General features: G+C 37.9%; 1 protein-coding gene across 1 annotated transcript in view; it reads left to right on the top strand.

Moving 5' to 3' along the window:
• The window catches only part of ULK4 (unc-51 like kinase 4), a 669562-nt gene that overhangs the window by 60629 nt on the left and 587887 nt on the right, over window positions 1–21046 (top strand). The window contains exons 16-17 of the mRNA XM_043966928.1: window positions 607–653; window positions 2830–2908. Coding sequence (XP_043822863.1) covers window positions 607–653; window positions 2830–2908 — 126 coding nt within the window. The remainder of the gene's footprint in view (window positions 1–606; window positions 654–2829; window positions 2909–21046) is intronic.

The raw sequence follows: 21046 nt of genomic DNA, 5'->3' as shown, positions 1-21046 counted from the left end.
AAAGCCCTATGTAGTTTGGGCATAATAATTCTTATTCTGTCTCATGTTGTTGGTATACTTGTGGCATTATGGCTAGGCCAAAGCCGCTTCCCATTATTCTGAGAGGTCCTTATGGGGACTGGAGTCAGATCAGTTTGGGTATTGAGCTGAAAGAATATTTGTTTGTTCACTATCAGGATACTATTATTTTAATTCTTTTTCTGGTGGGGAGAAAATTTTAATGTATAGGTAGAAATTGAAATCCTTCTTCTTCTTTTTTTTTTTTTTGGCAGGGCAATGAGGGTTTAGTGACTTGCCCAGGTTCACACAGCTAGTAAGTGTCAAGTGTCTGAAGCTGAATTTGAACTCAGGTCTTCCTGAATCCAGGGCCTGTGCTTTACCCACTGCGCCACCTAGTTGCCCCCTGAAATCCTTATTCTTAATTTTTTATTTTTATGTAATCCACATGCCTGGTATTCATATATCTTTAAGTCCCCATATTGTGTTGTGGAAAAATTAATGTTTTAACAGTAAAAGTAGAGATATTCTCGAGTGTGAAGCTTGACATTGTTCACATGCGTTCTTTGTATTATCTTATAAAATATCTGTTTTGACCTTTCCTCCTAGTTGCCCTTGCTAATCCAGCAGCTCCGAGCAGCTCCAAATTGGGATATGTGAGTAACATTTTCATTTTTGTAAGCATTATTTCTCACTGTGTTATCACTTTTATTACTTTATATTGACTGCACCTTCACAGCATGGCGGGTGCCTCAGAGAACATTAAGCTCTGTGAGAGACATGTTATCTTTATTCTTTTAAAAGATTCATACCAAACCTTTGTTGCTTACTCTTATAATTTATTCCAAAGGCATTAGTTGTTTGGGACAGAGAAGCTTTAACAAAATTGTCCTCAATTTTAGGCTTTTCATCAGCTCCTACAACCATCTTTGTATTTTTAAGGAGAATATTTTAAGTGTCCTTTTCTCAATGTGAGAATTTAGTCCTGGGAAGAAGTTAGCATCTGTTGTAAAGTGTATGATTTCTGCCCCCTCCCCCACCACCCCATCTCTAAGTATCAATATGTACAAGACCTTGTGCTAGGCTCGGGGACACACGAGCCTTCAGGGAGCTCACATCCTCTTGGCAGGAAGCCACATTTACTCAGGTAACTAGATATGACGTCTAAAGCATTAAACATCAGAGGGATTATAGGGTATGGAAGGATCTAACAGTTGGGGTGGGTCTGAGCTGAGGCAGAGGTCAGCAAGGGGTCATTCCAGGTCTGTGCAGAGGCCTGGACATAGGAGGGAGGATATGAGATTGGAGGGAAAGGCAAGAGGCCACTTTGGCTGGAATACAGTGGAAGCGAGGGGGCAGTACTGGGAGAGCTCTTGGAGAAAGAAGAGAGCCTGGCAGCGTGGCCGGAAGCACAGAGCTGGACGTGTAGTTGAATCTCGCTGCTTTTCCTTTCCTTGTTCTCCCGAGATCGTTGCTCCCTCCTCTATCAGTGCATCTAGGCCTCTCCGATTTGAACCCAAGCGTGGCTCTACTACAGCAGTGGTGGGGGCACAGTTTGTGATAACGGTCTTGGCAAATCTCTTCCACTTTCCTTTTGTTTGTTTCCTTCCGTTTCTCTCCTTAAAAGCCAGCTCAGAGGACATTTAATTCAGGATAAATACAAAAAGAATACAAGAAGAGAGAGAGAGAGAGAGAGAGAGAGAGAGAGAGAGAGAGAGAGAGAAAGAGAGAAAGAGAGAGAGAGCGAGCTGCTGCCCTCAGGAAGACTGCACTAGAGTGCAGAGGGAGACAAGACATATCAGGCAGTGGCGACCAAGGAGGAATGTTTCCTGCTGGGAAGTCTCAGCTCTTCAGTAGAGCTGGAGGGACTTAGAAAGGACACAAGGCACAGGAAGGAAATAATATCTTATGAGGCATTCTTTTTCCTGAGCCCCAATCTTGTATTGCCGGCTGCCTTTTGGATCTCTCAGACCTCCTAGGCCCCTAGAACTCAGCTTGTCTAAAAAATGTTTCCTATTTTTCCTTTCAAATCAGCCTCTCTTCCCAACCCCCTCCTTCCTGTCAAAGGCCCCACCATCCCTTCCACAATGCAGCCAAAATGACCTTCACCCATCACACTTCACCTCCTATCACTGTACTTTTTTACTCTTGCCTGAAATTCACCTGTTCTCACCTCTGGCCCCGAGTGCCACTTTTTACCAGAAGGCCTTATCCCCCCACCCTGAGCCCACCCTCCCTTCCTTAAATTAAAACGTGTATTTATTTAATATATATTTATTCATCTGCCTGTCATGTCCCCTGATTCAATGTAAGCTCCCTCTGAGGAGATAGATTCCTTTCTGGCTTTGTCTCTCTAGCACCTGTGAGGGGGCTGGGCACATAGGAGGAAGAGGGTGAATAAATAAATGCTTGTCGAGTTAAATTGGATTATGTTGTTTTGGTAACATTAGTTTGTAAAGAGAATGAGTTTGAAAAGCCTAAGATTTTGGAACTAGCACCTTTTCCCCCTTTGATCCTATAACCTTTTTGGAGGTTGGTTTTGAGGAGACACGATTGAGACAAGTGCCCTGTCAGTCACGTTAGAAGGACTAGGATCCCAAGAGCCTTTATTTCAGTTCTTCAGATTCTGGCGAGAACATTTCTAGCCGAGATTGGCAAAACATCATGCATTAGTGTTACACAAATGCTTTTTGGTTCTTTCCAATCAGTAATTCATAATGAATATTACTCACTGGTTGATAGTCATATAGTACAACTAATACATTCTTAGATACTTCAGCTTCTTTTCAGTTTTTTTTCTTTAGAGGCCAACTAATCTCTGTCAATTCACAGACGGACCAAGGTTGCCCGGGTGATTGGATTGCTGGCATCTCATACAACTGAACTGCAAGAAAATGTGCCTGTCACTGAGGTAATTTTTCTTTTCTTACTTTCATATTGTGAAAGGTTAATAAGCATATTGATTTATTAGCTAACTGAAATTTACACAGCTCTTATTAACTTCTACTTAGATTTTCTTCAAGTTGTTGTGAAAAATGGGCTTATAATGAAACATTCAAAAACCAATAACTTGACCCATACCTATCCGTGTTGAAGTTGCCACCATTATTAAGAGTAAGCTATGGAAGAGTAACAGGGTTTTTCTGCTGTGATGAAGGTAATATTAACAATTATCCTTGTGTCACTACTATGGTCCTTGCTAACAGAGAAATAATTAAAAACTGGTGAGAACAAAGACACTTATTCCTAAGTGAAAATCCAAACGGATTTTCATTTGAATTTTTGGTGATTGTTCTGCTTCAAGCAAGTAGCATTTCACCTCAAAATAAATGCTTGAAGTAGAACAATCACCAAAAATTTCTTTGTTAGCAAGGCTCATAATAGTAATATAAAGATAATTGTCATTTATCTAATTAATCAAATCATGTATTGAAAATATCATCTAATTGCAACCATTCATTTTTTGTATTGATAAAGAGAAATGTTTCTTTTTTAAAACAATTTAAACAATTTAATTAATTTATTTATTAAGATTTCCCCCAATTTACATGTAAAAACAAATTTTCACATCGATTTTTAAAAACTTTGTGTTCCAAATTCTCTTCCTTCCTCCCTCCCCACCCCTCCTTAAGAATTCAAGCAATTTCATATAAGTTATGCATGTGCAGTTGTGCAAAACATTTCCACATTAGAACTAACAAAAAAAATTATACTTAAATCTGTATTCACATACCATCAGTTCTTTCTCTGTAGATGTATTGCATTTTTCATAAGTTTTTCTGATAAGCATCCTACTCATCATTTCTTACAGCACAATAGTGTTCTGTCTTTATCTCAATCAATTTATTTAGTCATTTCCCAAATGTTGGGCATCACCCCAATTTCTAATTCAACTTTTTAAAAATGTCTTTTAGGGTACCAACCTAGTAGTGGTATATTGCTAGGTTGAAGAGTATGCATGGTTTTATAGTCCTTTGGCCATAGTTCCAAATTGCTCTACAGAATATTTGTATCAGTTCACAACTTTACCAAGAGTGTATTAATGCCTCATTTTCCCCATATCCCCCACAACATGTGTCATTTTACTCTGCTGTCCTATTATCCAATCCAGTAGGTGTGAGGTAGTACACAGAATTATTTTGACCTGAATCTTTCCAATTAGTAGTGTTAGAGCATTATTTTCATATGGCTATAGGTGGCTTCGATTATTTCATCTGAAAATTTCATGTCTTTTGATCATCTATCAATTGGGGAATGGCTCTCTTTTTAACAAATTTGACTCAGTTCTCTATGTGTTTGAGAACTGAGGCCCATCAGACAAACTTGCTTCAAATCTTTTTTTTTTTTTTCACAGTTACTATTGCTAACCATATTACCCTCCCCTTGATATTTACTCTATTTTCTATCTTCTTTTACCTTATTCCTGAGAAATGTTTCTTAATTGATGAAATGACTAACCACTTATTTCAGATGGTATGAATAAAACTGTCCAATTGTTTTACTTGTTTGAATATTCCTGGAGATGGTATATTCTGTTCTGCCTGTTCTCAGTAAGTAGCATAGGTTGTACATGCTGATTGGTGATAAATACATCCTCTGGGCTGGGAGAAGGTCAGGGAATTGGGGGTAAAAGAAGCCCAAAGTAGAAAGTAAAAGATAATTAAACGATGGAAATCACATTGAGTGAAAGAGAGTCTAGGAGTTAAGAAGGAGAAAAGAACATTTTGTAGAGGTCTAGTCTAGTGCAATTAAACCCAGAGTTCTGAACTCACTGGCTTAGAGGGAGCACAGGATGCTAAGCAGTTTTACCTGCTTCACCAGTGGCCACGTGGAGACACTGGACAATGCAGGTTTAAGATATAAACTTATTTGAAAAACTTTATCAAGGTGGACAGTGGGAGATTATGAGTACTATCAAGTCACGCAGTGGTTAAATGCAGTCAAGGGAAAAATGCACTTGTACAAAGCTTGGTGTCAGTTCATCCAAAGAGCATTTGAACATATTGAAAGGCCAACAAACCAACAAGAAATAGACTAGATTTTTCAGCGTTTCTATAAAGGCCATGGCTCTAATGTGCAGTAATGGGGAAGCAGAAATGCTTCTTAAGAAGTGGAGGACAGGACAATTGTTGGGCATGCCAAGGGTGCCTATCACAGCGGGCTGCCATAATGGACCACCCAGCAGTCTTTGGTGGTGGAGGCCAGAGTTTTACCTCAGAAGCTCTCTGTATTTCATATGCCAACAAATGCCAGATTTTGCTCTCTAAATACAGCCCTCAGAAGGCCCCCGTGATCATTATCATGGGAAGAACTTTTGTCCACAGTCTCCTGACTATAACAGCGATTCATAAAACTCAAGAACAATGTTTTAGTAAATGTTACTATACCAAGTACATGTAATCTCCAAAATAGATGGATTAAAAAACTTTCAAAATACAGAGATCTAGCAGAACAACAGTAATGTGTGGTGCATATCATCCCGATCGTCCTGTCTGCTATTACAATTGTCCTGGAGACTCTTCGTGAGCTTAGAGAGGATGAGCTGACATCCCAATTCAACTACAGAAAGCAGTACTTTTATCCATCTGTGCAGCATAGTGACTTGACCCAGGATTCTTCCTGTCCATCGAAAAATAGAAGAGATGCTCATAACCCAATGGAAAAAGATGAGAATGAGAAGATAACAACTGAACTTTATAGAACATTTTCATGTTTCCAAAGCTCAGCTCTATGCACATTCTCATTTGATCCCTATAGCTGCCCTGTGAGGCCATTTCTACATCTAGCACCGCCATTTTAAGGATGAAGAAGCTTAAGCTTAGAGAGGGGTTAAGTGCCTTACTTGGTGTTATATAGTTATTAGTAAGTGGCTGAGGTGGCCATCTCTATAATAGCAAAAGTCAATGGAGGGGCAGCTAGGTGGTGCAGTGGTTAAAGCACCGGCCCTGGATTCAGGAGGACCCGAGTTCAAATCTGGCCTCAGACAATTGACACTTACTAGCTGTGTGACCCTGGGCAAGTCACTTAACCCCCATTGCCTGCAAAAAAACAAACAAACAAACAAAAAACATAAAAAAAGTCAATGGAAGGACACATGGTAGGTCTAGGTAGTCTGTGATATTGCTAATAATAACAGGAGAACAAAAATGGTAGAAAAAATACTGAGGAGATATGGGCCTGGAAAAAGGGGGGGGGCTGGCTATATAGCAGGAGTAGCTGGACAGACTGCTTGAGTACTGACACTGTTATCCATGGGGAAAAAAGACCCAGACCAAGGCATCCCATGTGTCAGGCAGATTTCCTCTGAAGGACAGTGGGAAGTCATGGATAAGAATCGCATAGGATAAATGAGAAAGTGCAGATGGGTTGTGAGCTCTTTTGGAGCAAGAACCCACATTGTCGAGACCACTGGTTTGTTTAAATATCCCCAAAATTAATGCTGCTTATAGACCACACCCAGGTTTAAAACAAGCCAGATTTAGGATCAGTGTGGTATTTGTCTTAGTATCTGCCCAAGTACTCACTGCTCGCCCCTAGTAAATGCACAATAAACATCACTGCTTATTAAGAGGCCTTCACAAATTGCATTTAGTCCTTCCCTTTTCATTACTAATTGTAGAAGGTTTTGAATTTTCTCTCTAGCTAATTTCTCATATACATGGAAGGTCAGCTTTGTTCATTCAATTATCATCGAATCATATTTATGGACATAATTTGAACTGTTGCATTCTCCTTTTTTTGGTTATGATCTGTGTACTCTTGGAGGGAGTAACTGTTGATGAGATCATAGTTCCATTGGTATATTGAATTATATGGTTCCTTGTGTATCATTAATAATTATTACTCTATCAAAGTACTTGTTTTCCCCCCTTTTTAGATCTGTTCTGTATTCATGAAGAGCAGGGACAGTTGCATGATGCCTTTGTATATGAACATTTCATGAATATATTGGATAATAAAATGAAGAGTTTAAATCTTTCTGTGAGACAGAAGAATTGAGTGTTGTAGGTCATACAAGTGAGAGTTTCCCACCTCTGATTTTTGTTTTTATGTATATATTTATATTTAGAACATATGAACATAAAAGAGAGGCTTGAAGGCATAAAAGAGAAGGATGAAGAGCTGGCCTTAAAGCCAAATAGAGCAGGGTTAAAATCCTGCCTCTATCTCTTGACCTCTCAATGAGCCAGGCAACTCTGAGACTAGAAGTTGCAGAGAAAGTGCATTGAAAGGTGGAGTTTTATCACCTCCATATCAATGAAATCATAGGTTTGGTTCCTATCCCTGTATATCATAATTGTAGAGTGTTAAGCACTACTCATTAAAAACAAACAAACAAAACAACCAGAATCCCAAGGTGAAACAGGTTCCTGTCTTTTAGAAAGCTTGTATTTTGAGGTAGACAGCCTTTTTTTGGAAGACTGATTTTTTTAAAATGCACTGTGCTTTGCACATAGACCAGTAAATATGTATGAACCCATTCAAAGAGTAAGAAAACTAATAGGATAATTTCTTTGTTTTACCATTGGTGGATGGTGGAGAAACAATTTTGCTTATAGCCTCTACCCCTTGAGGAAAAAAAAAAGTAGCAAACTCAAGTTCCAGAAGAAATTTATGAATATTCTTACCTTAAACAAGGGCATTGATTATTAACTGGCCATAAATTTTGATTAGATTTAATATGTCCCCCATAATGAAGCACTTCATCATTTGCTGATATTTGTACATTTGTTTAACTAAAGTTTATATTATTACCAGAGGCATATGCTTTGGGGCTCAAAGGGTAGGAATGAAATTATTTTGAAAGATGTAAACATGGTTAAGCATACTAAATACAAAGGTGTTGTTCCTGTTTAGTGAGTTCATGGAGTACTAAAACATCTGATGTGTGTTTTTTTTTAAAATGCCTGATAGCTCTAGTGATTAACATTATATGTAGCTCGAAAATAATTATCTAATCATCATTAGCAACCTGTTTTTGGGATGAGTAAAATTGTCTCTATGGAATATTTTGTTCTGTAAAAGTTATTTACCATTTGGGTAGGGGAATTCTTTAAGCTGAATTATTTTCTCCTTGTTGTACTCTCTCTCCCTCCTCCCAACCTGATATCCCCAAGACGTGTTTTTAGTAACTACTCGTGTCTTCCATTATCCTACATTCACATGGAAGCTTGGGAATGTGCAGTTGTTAAAGAGTCAGATGGTTTGCATAGTGAAACATTGAGGTGGCCATTCCAGGGGCTAAAATTCCTTGCTCTTTGAATACTTCATTTTTATCAATATGCTGTTTCCTTTTCTAGAAAAAGTAGTCAGTTTGGCTTTCCCAGCAAAGTGTGAATCACTTAGTGTGGTTGATTTGAACTCCATTGATATTTAGAAAATGAGCTAATCCTCATGGAGCACCCCCATTTTGGGGCTACTTCTGTAACTCTCACTTGAGTGAGATCCCTAGAGGGTGAGTACTAATCCTCTATCAGGATGCGTCTTAACTGTGTTATACATAGGCCCAGAACTCTTTCTGATGCTGTAATTCAGACACAAGATTTTTTTTTTTTCTTTTTGTCTGGGGCCATTTGCTTTTGTCCAATGACCAAAGCAACTTATTCCCTCAGATTGTTAAGACTTGTTAGCATCTAGTTTATACTTTGATTGATTCAGTGAGAAAGTCTGGGCCTTCTGTGATATATTAATTGGGGTTAGGGTTAAAAATTCCCACTATTAGACTTGGAGAAGATGGCACATGTTTTCTCTATACAGGAGCTTGTAGCCTATAATTGATTGTGCATTTATAATGGATTTGGTTTGTTTTAGTTCCCCAGAAGTCTAATAAACTGGTTTAGAGTCTAATATAAACCTTCTCAGACATGCCTCAGAATGGAACATGTCCTTGGTTACATCTTTCAGAAGACCAAATATGTAGCTCTTACAGGGGAATGTTGGTGATGTTGGTAACTTTGGTTCAGTAATATTTTGTTTCTTATTCATGTTCAGATTATTATTTTAGGGGGTTAGACCATCACTTGTGTGATCCTCAGACTTGACTGCATGCACACTGAATTCTCTCACTGTAGCTATTCTGTGCTAGCAAAAAGTGAATCACAGTGAACTAAGGATCTGAATTCAAATTTGGCCTCAGACACTTACTAAGCTGTGTGACCCAGAGCAACTAACTCAACTATATTTGTCTCAGTTCCTCATCTGTAAAATGGGAACATACTGAGAAAGAAATGGCAACCCACTGCCAAGTTTTATCCATGGGGTCATGTGGAATTGGACATGATCGAATGACACGATTAAACAACAACAAAAGTTCTCAGAAAACATTATTGAGCAGTAAGATAGAATGGAGGTACTGTCCAATATAATTTGAGTGATGTGTGAATGAAATGAAATAGTTAATTTGAAGTTAATTAAGTGAAATTTTGATTAATCTTATCAGTGATCTTTTCTCTTAAAAAAACAATCTCTATTCAGTCAGGAAATTGTATGCTTTGAATTATATAATGTAGTTTGAATTAAGTTATTTTGAATAAATGGATATTGGCTTAATGCATGCTAATTTGATGCTAAGAAATTAAATTTCATCCCAACTTCACTTTATTTGATATAATATTGACATGTTAATTGTAAAATTTCGAGATATTCTTCAGTTATTCTTAAGTTCTAACACCCTACCAATTGATTTGTAGTGATGATTCCAGCAGCCACCAGAGGTCATTCAAACACTGAAGCAAAGCATTGTGAGTGAAAAGATTCACTTTGAACTTGAGATAGAAATAGAGATGCAGTTGGGGAGAGGAGGCAAAAGCTCAGGGCATGTATATAACTATGTCTGGAACTTTCTTACTACTGGAAATTGATATGAGAAAATCAAATTGATTCTAATTCCATTTTGTAATTGATTCTTTTCAGTATCACCCCCAACATGTTGTAAAATTGCCTAAGCCGTGTTTCTTTATCTCTGAGTTAAATTCAGAAGTTCTGCTTTCCTTTCTGAGGTAAGCTGTCCCATAAATCATCTTATTCAAAGGAATATGTTGTCTCTACACATCTTCCTGCCCATGTTACTCCCTAACAAGTCTTGCAAAGTGCAGGTGGGTACAGGGAAGTCTAGACTATTGGCCCTGCAGGTCGATGCCACCAAATTGCTGGTCCTGTATTCCTGATGTCCATTCAGGCATATTGTTTTCCTTCATCTATGATACTTCAGACCTTGTAACTAATCATATTGTTTATTGCTTTCTGTTTTTTTGGTCTCTTATTCTTCCCCAAACCACATTAAGGCTGGAACCCATAACCTACCTTGGGGTCTTTTGACTCACGAGGAGTTGAGAGTCCTCATTTATTGGTAATTGCTAGCCTTACCAATAAATTGAATGTGCTCAGACCTTTGTGCCTCAGTTTGCCTTAATTTTAATCTCAGCAAATGTTATGGCTATGTTTGGAAAGTGCTTTTATTCCATTGGAGTTTCAGCATCTGGTCTCTAAGGTTTTTATGAATTAAAATGTAATAATTTTGAGCAATGGTGCATAACCTTTTAACAGTGGAGTCAATTAAAATTATCTGAAATAGGGGATGAGCCCTGATTACTAAAGCTAGTCTTTTTCATTTTAACTTATTTTATTAAATAATTCACAAAGGTAATTTTTTCGCATTTATTTTTTTTTAATTTTGAGTTAAAATTTTCTCCCTCCCTTCTTTCCTTCCCCTATCCCCTGAAAAGCAAGTACTATATGATTATACATATGAAGTCATGCAAAACATATTTCTCTATTAGCCATGTTGCAAAAGAAAACATATACAAACACACACAAAAGCAAGAAAAAGAATTTTTTAAAAGTATGCTTTAATCTCTATGGAGTTTATCAGTTCTCTCTCTGGAGTGGATAGCATTTTTCATCATGGGTCCTTTGGAATTGTCTTGGATCATTGTCATGATCAACAATCCTATACCACAACTTGTTCAGTCACTCCTCAATTGATGGGCATTCCCTTTATTTCCAATTCTTGGCCACCATGAAAAGAGCTGCTATAAATATTTTTGTGCAAATAGGTCCATTTCTCTTTGATCTCTTTGCTATATACAGACTTAGTAGTGATATTGCTGTCAAAGGGTATGCAGTTTTATAGCCTTTTGGTGTAGTTTCAAATTGTTCTCCAGAATGGTTGGACTAGTTCGTAACTTCACCAACAGTGCATTAGTGTTACAGTTTTCCCACATACTTTCCAGCATTTGTCATTTTTCCTTTTCCAAAATGAGCCAATCTGAAAGGTATGAGATGGTAATTCAAGAGCTGTTTAAATTTGCATTTCTCTAATCAATAGCGATTAAGAATATTTTTTCACATGACTATTGATAACTGATTTTTTTCTTCTGAAAACTGCCCATTTATGGCCTTTGACCATTTATCAATTTGGGAGTGTCTCATAGTGTTATAGATTTGGCTCAGTTCCCTATATATCTGAGAAATGAGGCTTTATCAGAGAAACTTGCTATAAACCACCCCCCCCCCATTTCCAGTTTTCCTTATTATTTTGGCTGCATTAGGTTTTTTTTTTTTTTTTTTTTTTAGTGAGGCAGTTGGTTAAGTGACTTGCCCAGGGTCACACAGCTAGCAAGTGTTAAGTGTCTGAGCTCGGATTTGAACTCAGGTACTCCTGACTCCAGGGACAGTGCTCTATCCACTGCACCACCTAGCTGCCCCGTGCATTAGTTTTGCTTGTGCAAATCTTTTTAATTTCACATAATTGAAACTATCCATTTTTATTTCTCATGATCCTCTTTGTCTCTTGTTTGCTCATAAATTCTTATCTTATCCATAGATCTGATCAGTACAATTTTCTGTGCTTCCCTAATTTACTTATTATTTCACCCTCTATATCTAAATTATTTATCTATTTTGACCTTATATTGGCATACGGTATGAAATGTTGGTCCATGCCTAGGTTCTGCCAAACTACCTCTGGTTTCCCAGAAATTTTTGTCAGATGGAGTGGGCCCTCTTACTCCAAAGGCTTAGATCTTTGGGTTTATCAGATACTAAGTGGTACAATGGATAAAAAGCATCGGATTTGGAGTTGGGAGATCTGAATTAAAATCCAGTCTCAGATACTTACTAGTTTGTTGACCCTGGCAAATCATTTAACTCCTATTTGCCCCAGTTCCTCATCTCCAGGCTTTTGTGGTATCGAGTTCTTTTAGTTTTTCTCCTACTTGTATGACCGATTTTTCTTAGTCTCCTCCTTTGATATTTTGCTGCCTTAATTATGTGTGTCCCTAAGGCTCTGTCCTGGGCTCTCTTCTCTCAGTAGAGTGTCTCATTAACTTCATTGGTACCTAAGGGTTTCTCTCTCGACATTTTGTCATGAACCTTCATTAGCTCCTAGGGCTTTCATTACCATCATAAATCAAGTGGAATAATATTTGTAAAAGCACTTAGTATGGTGCCTGATACATAGTGGGCACCATTGCCTTCCCACATAGTTCCTAGAGAGGAAGGAAGAGCCAGGAGGAGAGGGGAGTCTGTGGGATCAGATGCAACAGAGAGGGAGGGGATGAAAGATGAAGGCTGAGAAAAGTCCATCAGCTATGAGAGGATTGGTCACTTTGGAGGCATTCGTTTTACTGAAGTGATGAGATAGAATGTCAGTAAAGGGCACAGAAATGAGGGGAGAGGAGAGTAAGTCGAGGGCTAAAAGAATAGACAACTTTTTATAGGAATCTGTGAGAGAGAGGAGGCCGTAACAGGAGAGCTTGAGGGGTTAAGTGAGAGGTTTTCAAGGATTCACAGGAAACTTGGCTGTGTTTATAGGAAATGGGGAATGAGCCGAGAGATCGGGAGATGTTGAAGGTTTAAAGAGAGAAGGAATGACTATGAGGGCAACCTTCTGGGGGAAGATGGGATTTATCTGAATGAATGAAAACACATCTATTCAGTGGCTACCATGTCCCAAGCACTGTACGGAGGGCTGGATGGTGAATGGGCCATAAGGGAGAGGGTGGCACAATCCCTTCTGTAGCAATGGCAAGATTGACTTGATTTAGCCCCAGGCCTCAAGGATAAAGGTCCTGTCATAAGGTGCTGTTCTTTTCTTTTTCAATTAAGAACTGGTAAAGTTGCAGAGCTATTTTTTGATAATAAGATAAGGCTATTGTAAAAATATATTGAAATTGGAGATCATTTATCTTTACTAATTTATATTTGAGAGTTAGGATGATGTAGTATATAGATGGCCAATGGTGGGCTCAGGAAGACCCACCTCGGGCATGTGCTGTCCCTAGACAAGTCATTTCTCCTCTCAGTGCCCCTCCCCGCAGGGAACTCTGTAAAACCAGAGATTTCAGAGAAATTGAAGCTCTGCATTGGTAGAAGTGGTTTCCATAGAAGCCCTCTGGATAATGAAATTACAGTTTCAGGTCCCTCCTCCCTTGAAAAGAAAAATGTACATGTATTTGTCTTCTGGGGGCATCTAAGTCAAAACTGCTTGCAATTTGAATACCCTCCATTACTTTGAGATGAAGTAGAATTAAGGAAATAGAGGGACAAAAACATCAAATTGCCTGCCAGCTAACAAAGCAATTCAGCAACATTTTTTTCTCTTCATAGCTATTTTTATGCAATGCTGCTTGAAACCGTTTTGAATGTGACATTAGCTGATGTGTTAAGCACATAATAAAAACACAATTATTGCAAATGTAATGGATTATAGCCACCCTGAAAGATATTCTTATTTTTAGCCTTGTTAAAATAAAGCAGTTTCACACTTTCAATTGTCTCAGAAGGTGTTAAACAATTTATTCATTAACATTATATGTCATTAAATAGTTCTTTCATTTTGAAAAAGTTTGGATAGTTGGTTCTTTTCTGAACAGACCATTTAACTCACTACCAGTGTTATCACTGTTGAAAATTGCTTTAATCTGACTCCTTGTACTTTAATAGAGTAATGATGTGGAACTCAGAGGTGTCAGCCTGGCCCTTTGTGGCCTGTAAAGTCTGCAAGTATGGTTGCCCCAGGTTACAATGGCATTGGAAGATGTTGAGCAAAATACGTAAAAATACAGCATGCTATAGATAATGTTGGTTTGTAGTTTTCTAAGTCAATTTGCAGCCTTTGGGGATCCCTTTCTGTTGGAGTTTGACACCCCTCCTATAGTGATTCCATTTGACCAGTCTTTTATTTCCCATAGAAGAGGCATAAACTCAAGTTGTGTTTGCTCAAGGTAAAAAAAAAAATCTTTTAATGAGGTGGTTAATCACACCTGTCCTCCTTATGCCATGAGATGCTTGGTGTATAAATATATCAGTTTGAGAACTTACGTTTATTTAAATCAAATAATGGCCATATGAAAATTAAAATATTTAGTTTTAGGTTTACATATCTGTACCTTGTGAGACTGAAATTAAGTAACCAAAGAGGGGGGGAATTCAAATCAGAAGTAGGTTGTCCCCCCCTCCCCCTTTTAAAAGACAAAATCAAATACTTTCCCATTAAAATGTCCTGTCTGTTCAGCAATACCTCTCACTACCCCCTCTGCCATCCTAGGCGATGAGTGATGTCAAGCTATTACCACCAGAATAGCTGAAAAGGTCTTCATCTTGAACTGTCCATTTTTCTGTTGTCCTAATTTACTTTCTAAGTTTTCAAAAGTATGGACACCAACACTAGTTACTTTATGTGAGGGAACCTTTCAGTTAAGGTTTTCAGTACAACTGGGACCATTATTTGATATTGGCTTATTTTGGATGTAACCCAAGCCCCAAAGCCCATTGGTATGAGACTCTCTCATCATTGGTGGAGATCAATGCTTGGTGAGAGGGGAGAATTTCAAGAACTCCTAGTCACTTTTAGCCTCTTCCAAGCTCTTTAGGTTCTGAAATCGCTTTGAGCTCTTCTGCCTTCCAGCTTTGTGAGAGAAGGTAGAGGTGTGTTCAATCTGATTCTGGGTAATTTGTTTGTTTTGTTTTGTTTTTGTTTGTTTTTTCTATGGACATGGGCAAAGGCATTTGAGAATTGCTACCTTTGTTCTTAGTGCAACTGGTGTTTGCTGGGAAGGGTGGTGGCAAAGCCTTGGATATAGAACCTTGGCTCCTGCTTCTCCCCAATTAATGAAACAGCTACTGGAAGTTCTATTGAACCTGAAAATCACATCCCCTAGACTAACCATATTTAAGGGATCAGGTAGATATAATTCCAGTCTGGTACTGTCCCTCTCTGAGGAGAGAAGAGTGTCCAGGATGCTTTCCCTGACCTCCTCCTTCCCCTCCTGGCAGGGATGAAAGTCTCCCTTGGCATAGGGTAGAGTGAGAGGAGTCTAGAGATGTCTTTCCCTTTCTCCCTTCAAGACACACAGTGATACCCTCATGTTGCATATGGACAAAAGTCCTTGTCACATTAAAAAATAAAAGGTGATGGGAACTAGAATTGGCTGATTGTAGTAATTGCTGACATTTAAATAGCTCTTTGAAGTTTGCAAAGTTGTTTTCATATTTTATTTGAGCCTCAATCAGTCTGTGAGATCAGTGCTTATATTATCCCTATTTTATAGATGAGGAAATAGAGAATTAGGTTAAGTGACTTTTTCAGGGTCACAAGGCTGGTAAGTGTAATAGTTGGACTTGGAACCAGGCTTGTCTTTAGCTCCAGCATTCTTTCCAGATATGCAAAAAAGACTTCCTGCCATATTAGACCCAAGTATGTTATTGCGGAATTATAAATGAACATCCTTCCTGTTTTGTCCCAAGTTCATCGTATCTCTGAAGGTGATGAATGTGATATTGGCATAAGAGGAACCTCTATTAGGATCATAATATTGAGCAAGATATTGAAAACCTGTTTTATAATTTTAAAAAATTACATGTCAAGGTTACTTTTCCCTCCAATAAATATTCATTTATTTAATTTTGTAAACAGCCAGCAAGGTGCATTAGAAAGAATATTGGATGGATTCTGGAGAAGGGGAAAGAGAAGGAAGAGAAGGAAAAACACTTACATGGTGCCCACTATGTGCCAAGCTTGGGGCTGAGTGTCTTAGAGATATTATCTCAATGCATTCTCCCAATGTTACACCAGAGAGTAATTGATAGTGAGTGATTGCCAAATGGTGATCAGCATGCCTTCAATGGAATACCTCAATATCTTTATTGACTCTGGGGCTACCGGTGACTGCTCACAGTGTCTCTTCCTTTTCCCTTTGCCTGGTCCTTCAAGGGTGGTTTTATCTTATTCTATTTCCTCAGTGACTTTCTTTTTGCTCCCTGTGCTTGTTGCTCACAAGCCATTACTACTTCTCATCTCTGCTGCTCTCCTTGGCTCTTTCTTCTTCTCTTCTGTTTCCTGTCACTTGGCTATGTGCTCTTGGCTTTCCTAGCAAAAAGCTGGGCTTTTATAGGCTTAAATTTAAGTTTAAATATAACTCTGCTTTCCTTCCTTCCTCCTTCCTTCCTTCCTTCCTTCCTTCCTTCCTTCCTTCCTTCCTTCCTTCCGTCCTTCCTTCCTTCCTTCCTTCCTTCCTTCCTTCCTTCCTTCCTTCCTTCCTTCTCTTCTCTTCTCTTCTCTTCTCTTCTCTTCTCTTCTCTTCTCTTCTCTTCTCTTCTCTCTCTTCTCTTCTCTTCTCTTCTCTCCTTCTCTTCTCTTCTCTTCTCTTCTCTTCTCTTCTCTTCTCTTCTCTCTCTTCTCTTCTTCTTTTGTGATAGTAGAATATAAGCTTCTGAGGGCAGGGACTTTTAAAAATATACTCATTACAAAGCTTTGCATATAGCAGGTGCTTAATAAATGGTTGTTCAGTTGAATTGAATTGAAGCTGATGAGTCATAGTACATCAAGCATAATCGTGCACATGTCTTTGGTTCTATTTGGTCATTTTTATTTCTGTCCAAAAATTATTTCTTTGTCAGTAAAGACAATTAATTTTTTGCATTTCTAGGTTCAAAGTTATTTTGGACACTGGAGATATTTCTATGTAGCCAAGTTTTGACTGTAATGACATTTTCTGTATTAACTATGTTTTCAGGAAATTATATCATATGACATAATTGCTTTTCTTTTAGTGTGGGAGACAGAGTTAGTTGTCTTCACTTGAAGATTCTGGCTTATTTTTTTCTCACTCAGTTCTTCCTGTGTCAAAACAAATGATTTGCAGCTGGGTCAATGAAAGAGCTATATTACTCTTGAGCTCCTTGATCATAATTGTAGAACATTTTAGGTTCTGTTCTTCATAATAGGAAGATAGCCTTTTTACACTTTCTCTATTTTCTTGTTTTTCTGTTTGGAAGAAGCAGACTACTTTTATTAGACTGCTTTTAGTTTAGCAGACTGCTTTTTAGTTCCCCCATTGCTATATGGGTTTTCAGGAGTATAGAATTAATTCATCCTAAAATGAGAACTTGTGTGATGTAAATCTAGGTGGGTTAAGAGGAGATTCATTTGTTTAATAATAATAATAACTCATGTTTGTATAGTGCTTTAAGGTTTAAAAAGTACCCTCCTTTTAACAGTCTTGAGGGATAATTATGATTGAATGAATGAAAAAGTATTTATTAATAATTATTTTGTGCCAGTGTTTAGCACAATCTAGGCATTTAATAAATGCTTGTTGACCAACTGACTTTCAGGCACTATACTAAGTGCTGGGGATACAAATTAAAAACAAAATTATCCTTGCCTTCAAGGATCTTGTGTACTAACACACATAATAATAGATATAATGATACATGTAAGGTGTGTGTATGTGTATGTATGTATGTAAATAATTCATCCAGGAAGATAATACATGTAGGCAAAGATTTGAAGATCTGTGAGGTCTCACAGGAGTGGTGATCTGAACTATCTCCATGAGATCATTATTGTTTGAAGTATTATCCAGCTTTATAGAAGAAGAACCTAAGGGTTAGAGAGGTCAAGTGACTTTCCCAAGGTAACATGACCAGTAAGTGCTGTACATGGGATCTGAAGTCACATTGTTCTCAATCCCATATCCAATACACTTGGCATTATGCCATTCTGAGTTTCTGTTTAAGAGACCAGATGAGTAGTTAGCTTGAAATCATGTCTGACTTTTCAAAATAGTGTTATAGAAGCCTATGCATATGTCAAAACTGTATAGGATTGTTTGGAAGCTATAATGGAGTATAACCTTGTTCAACAGTGCTCTGATCCTTAATGTCAAAGAGGGCATAAAACAGGAAAACTTGCACTCATCAAATGTTGTTGTCATAGAGAAGATCCAGTACAGACTCCATGATGAAGAGGAATTTCCTATGGCTGATGAGGTCCTTTAGAAGGTTAGAGTTTGGCCCAACTCTACAAATGTGCCAAGGATGTCTTTTGTCCAGATGGTAACTTAAATTAGATTGAGTGGATGGCCTGTAGATATTATCCCTCAGTATGTATATATTTTGGGTTAATGTGGTGCATGGATTATTTGGGCCTAATTGAATAGGTAAAGTTTGCTCAGTGGAAATTATAAAGTTGCTTTAATGACTCCGTGCTTCTCCTGGAAGAGGTCCCACCTTTAAACACTGCCGTTCATCTCATGGTAGTAGTATATGACCAGTGGTCATGAAACATTGCAGTCTCTGAAGATTTGAAATTGAGGTTCACCCAAAGGGTGATGGAGAGGCAATGTTGACAGTCAGCCATGTGTTACAAATAAGGAATCACGAGGGAGAAGTGCTGTTAGGTTTGTCCTCAAATAAATGAATGAGGGGAAGAAAAGAAAAGAAGGGCAGGGACAGAACCAGGAAGATGATCTGGCCTGTCCATATATCCCATTGATAACTATCCTTATGATAGTGAAAGAAAGTGAGGACAGCTCCTAGCACACTGGGCAGATGCCTGTAGTTTGTAGTTATTAGAGCACACGAACAAGAGTTCAACAGGATGGAAAAGCATGGGTGAGTTACTCCTACATTCTTGGAGGAAATATGCATATTGTCCATTTGAATAGCACAGAAGCTTATTTGATGTTGCTTGTGGACATTCAGAAGTACAGTAGACAGGGAGCATCTATTTATAATTATCAATGGAATTGAATGATCTTATTTTAGTTATTAGTTCCACTTTCTCTTCTCATCAAAATTTTTACCATTTCTGCTAAAGAATTGTGAAATTTAATTAAGCTTTACCTCTTTATATATTTGAGAGGAAAGATTGAGCAGTTAAATGGGCAAACATCTTGTAGCAGAAGGGAAAAGAAACAAAGGACCAGGAAGCTATTTGATAATCAAGAATTCTCAATATTGTTAAAAATAGAGTCTTTAAAAAAGTGAAAAAGATCTTCTTATTACTATGACAGGCATTAGTTAACTTGTGTTTCTGTCTTGTAGGGAAGAATAACTTGAATTTCAGAAATTGCTTTAAAAATGTCATACACATTTAAATATTTTATGAAATCAAGCAAGGTTAAAGTTCATCATCATAATGAAGTTGAAGTTAGTATTGTTAGCCAGTTGTAGGTTCAGCTGGTTAAGTGCCCACTGGGTCTACAATAATATTTCACAGAGTCTTAAGGCATTCCAGGGAAAGTAGAATTCAAGGTCTCTGACTGGGAGAAGCTTATGCTTTAATTACTTATACGGTATTGACAAATGAAAAAGACTATAAAACGTAAGTGTAAATTTCTTCTCTGATACTTCAACAACTTTCATTTGTGCAAGAATTCCCTTTGGTGTCACAGATGGAGACTCTTGGGTGGTGGTCTTTGAGAAATGCTGTGTTAAAAAAAATCACATCTTATGATTTACCTGATGATGAACTTTCCCAAATGTAGGCAGGTTGGTCTGCCGATTGACCTGTCCTCAAAGCCTTTCCACTTTGATTGTACTCGATAGAGCTTGGCCTAGCCTTTGAGAATGCAGTATCTCACCTTAATTTTCATATATTTCTCTTTCCCCTTCCCAAGCCAGATGAGAAGAGTAAAAAATATAAAAAGGGGGGAAAGCACCCCAGCAAACAGAAACAATCAAGTCTGAAATCATATGCCTTATTCCTTACCCCTGATACCCCATCTCTATACAGGAAGAAGGGAAGTACATAATTCCAAATTGTTCTCCTGAATGGTTGGACCAATTCCTTAGCTCTACCAGTAGTGTATAGTGTGCCTGTCTTACCACAATCCCTCCAACATTGACAGTTCTCAATTTTGTCATCTTTGCCGATATGCTGGGTATCGTCCTTGTGTGCATTTATCATTGTCTTTTTGGAGCCCTCTGTCAGGTGGTTTTTGTAGTTCATGGTTCTTTTGAGAACTGTTTGTGTCTTCTGAACATTTATGCTTTGGGAAGTGGCTCTTGGTTTTATATGTCCTTGTGCTGCTTCCCTGTATATTGTAGTGTGCAGGCCCTTAGCCGGGATACATGATGCAGACATTCCCCCCTTCATTGACAGCTTATTCTTGTTGCAATCATTTCTTTTTCATGCAAAAGCTTTTCAATTTTGAGTCATCAACATTATTTTATTTGTTGTTATTTGGCTAAGAATAGCTGTAAATGGTACATGATATGGTTCTTCCTTAGATTTTTTCATAGCATAACCTTTATTATTTGTGTTGCGTATCCATTTTGAGTTTACTACAGTGTAGATGTCCTAAACCTAATTTTTACCAAACTGCTTTCTAGTTTTCTGGTCAAATAGGGAGTTTTTCCTAAACGAATTTATATTCTTGTGTTTATAGGACACTGATTCTTCCTTATTTGATCTGTTCTACTTATATCATTTATAATTTTTTTAACCTAGTACAAAATTCATTATGATTGCTGCTTTATGTCATAATTTGAGGTAGAGAAGTGACATTCCCCCTTAATTCCTCCTTTTTTCATTATTTCCCTTGAGATTATAGATCTTTCCAATTAGCATTTAGTAAACATCTAATGTGTATAGGGCATTATGATAAGCACTGGGAGATACAAAGATAAAACAAACAAATGAACAAAAAACCAAATGGTGAGATGAGTTGAGTCTGCCCTACCTCATTGATATCTCATTGCCGATGCAGGTATAGGAGGGAGATAAGGGCTGGATAGATGGATCTGAGCATCATAGCATTAC

This window comes from Dromiciops gliroides, chromosome 5 (assembly GCF_019393635.1).
Source record: "Dromiciops gliroides isolate mDroGli1 chromosome 5, mDroGli1.pri, whole genome shotgun sequence".
Lineage (NCBI taxonomy): Eukaryota > Metazoa > Chordata > Mammalia > Microbiotheria > Microbiotheriidae > Dromiciops > Dromiciops gliroides.
The sequence above is the reverse complement of the archived record's forward strand: the minus strand, read 5'-3'. Positions and strand labels throughout refer to the sequence as shown.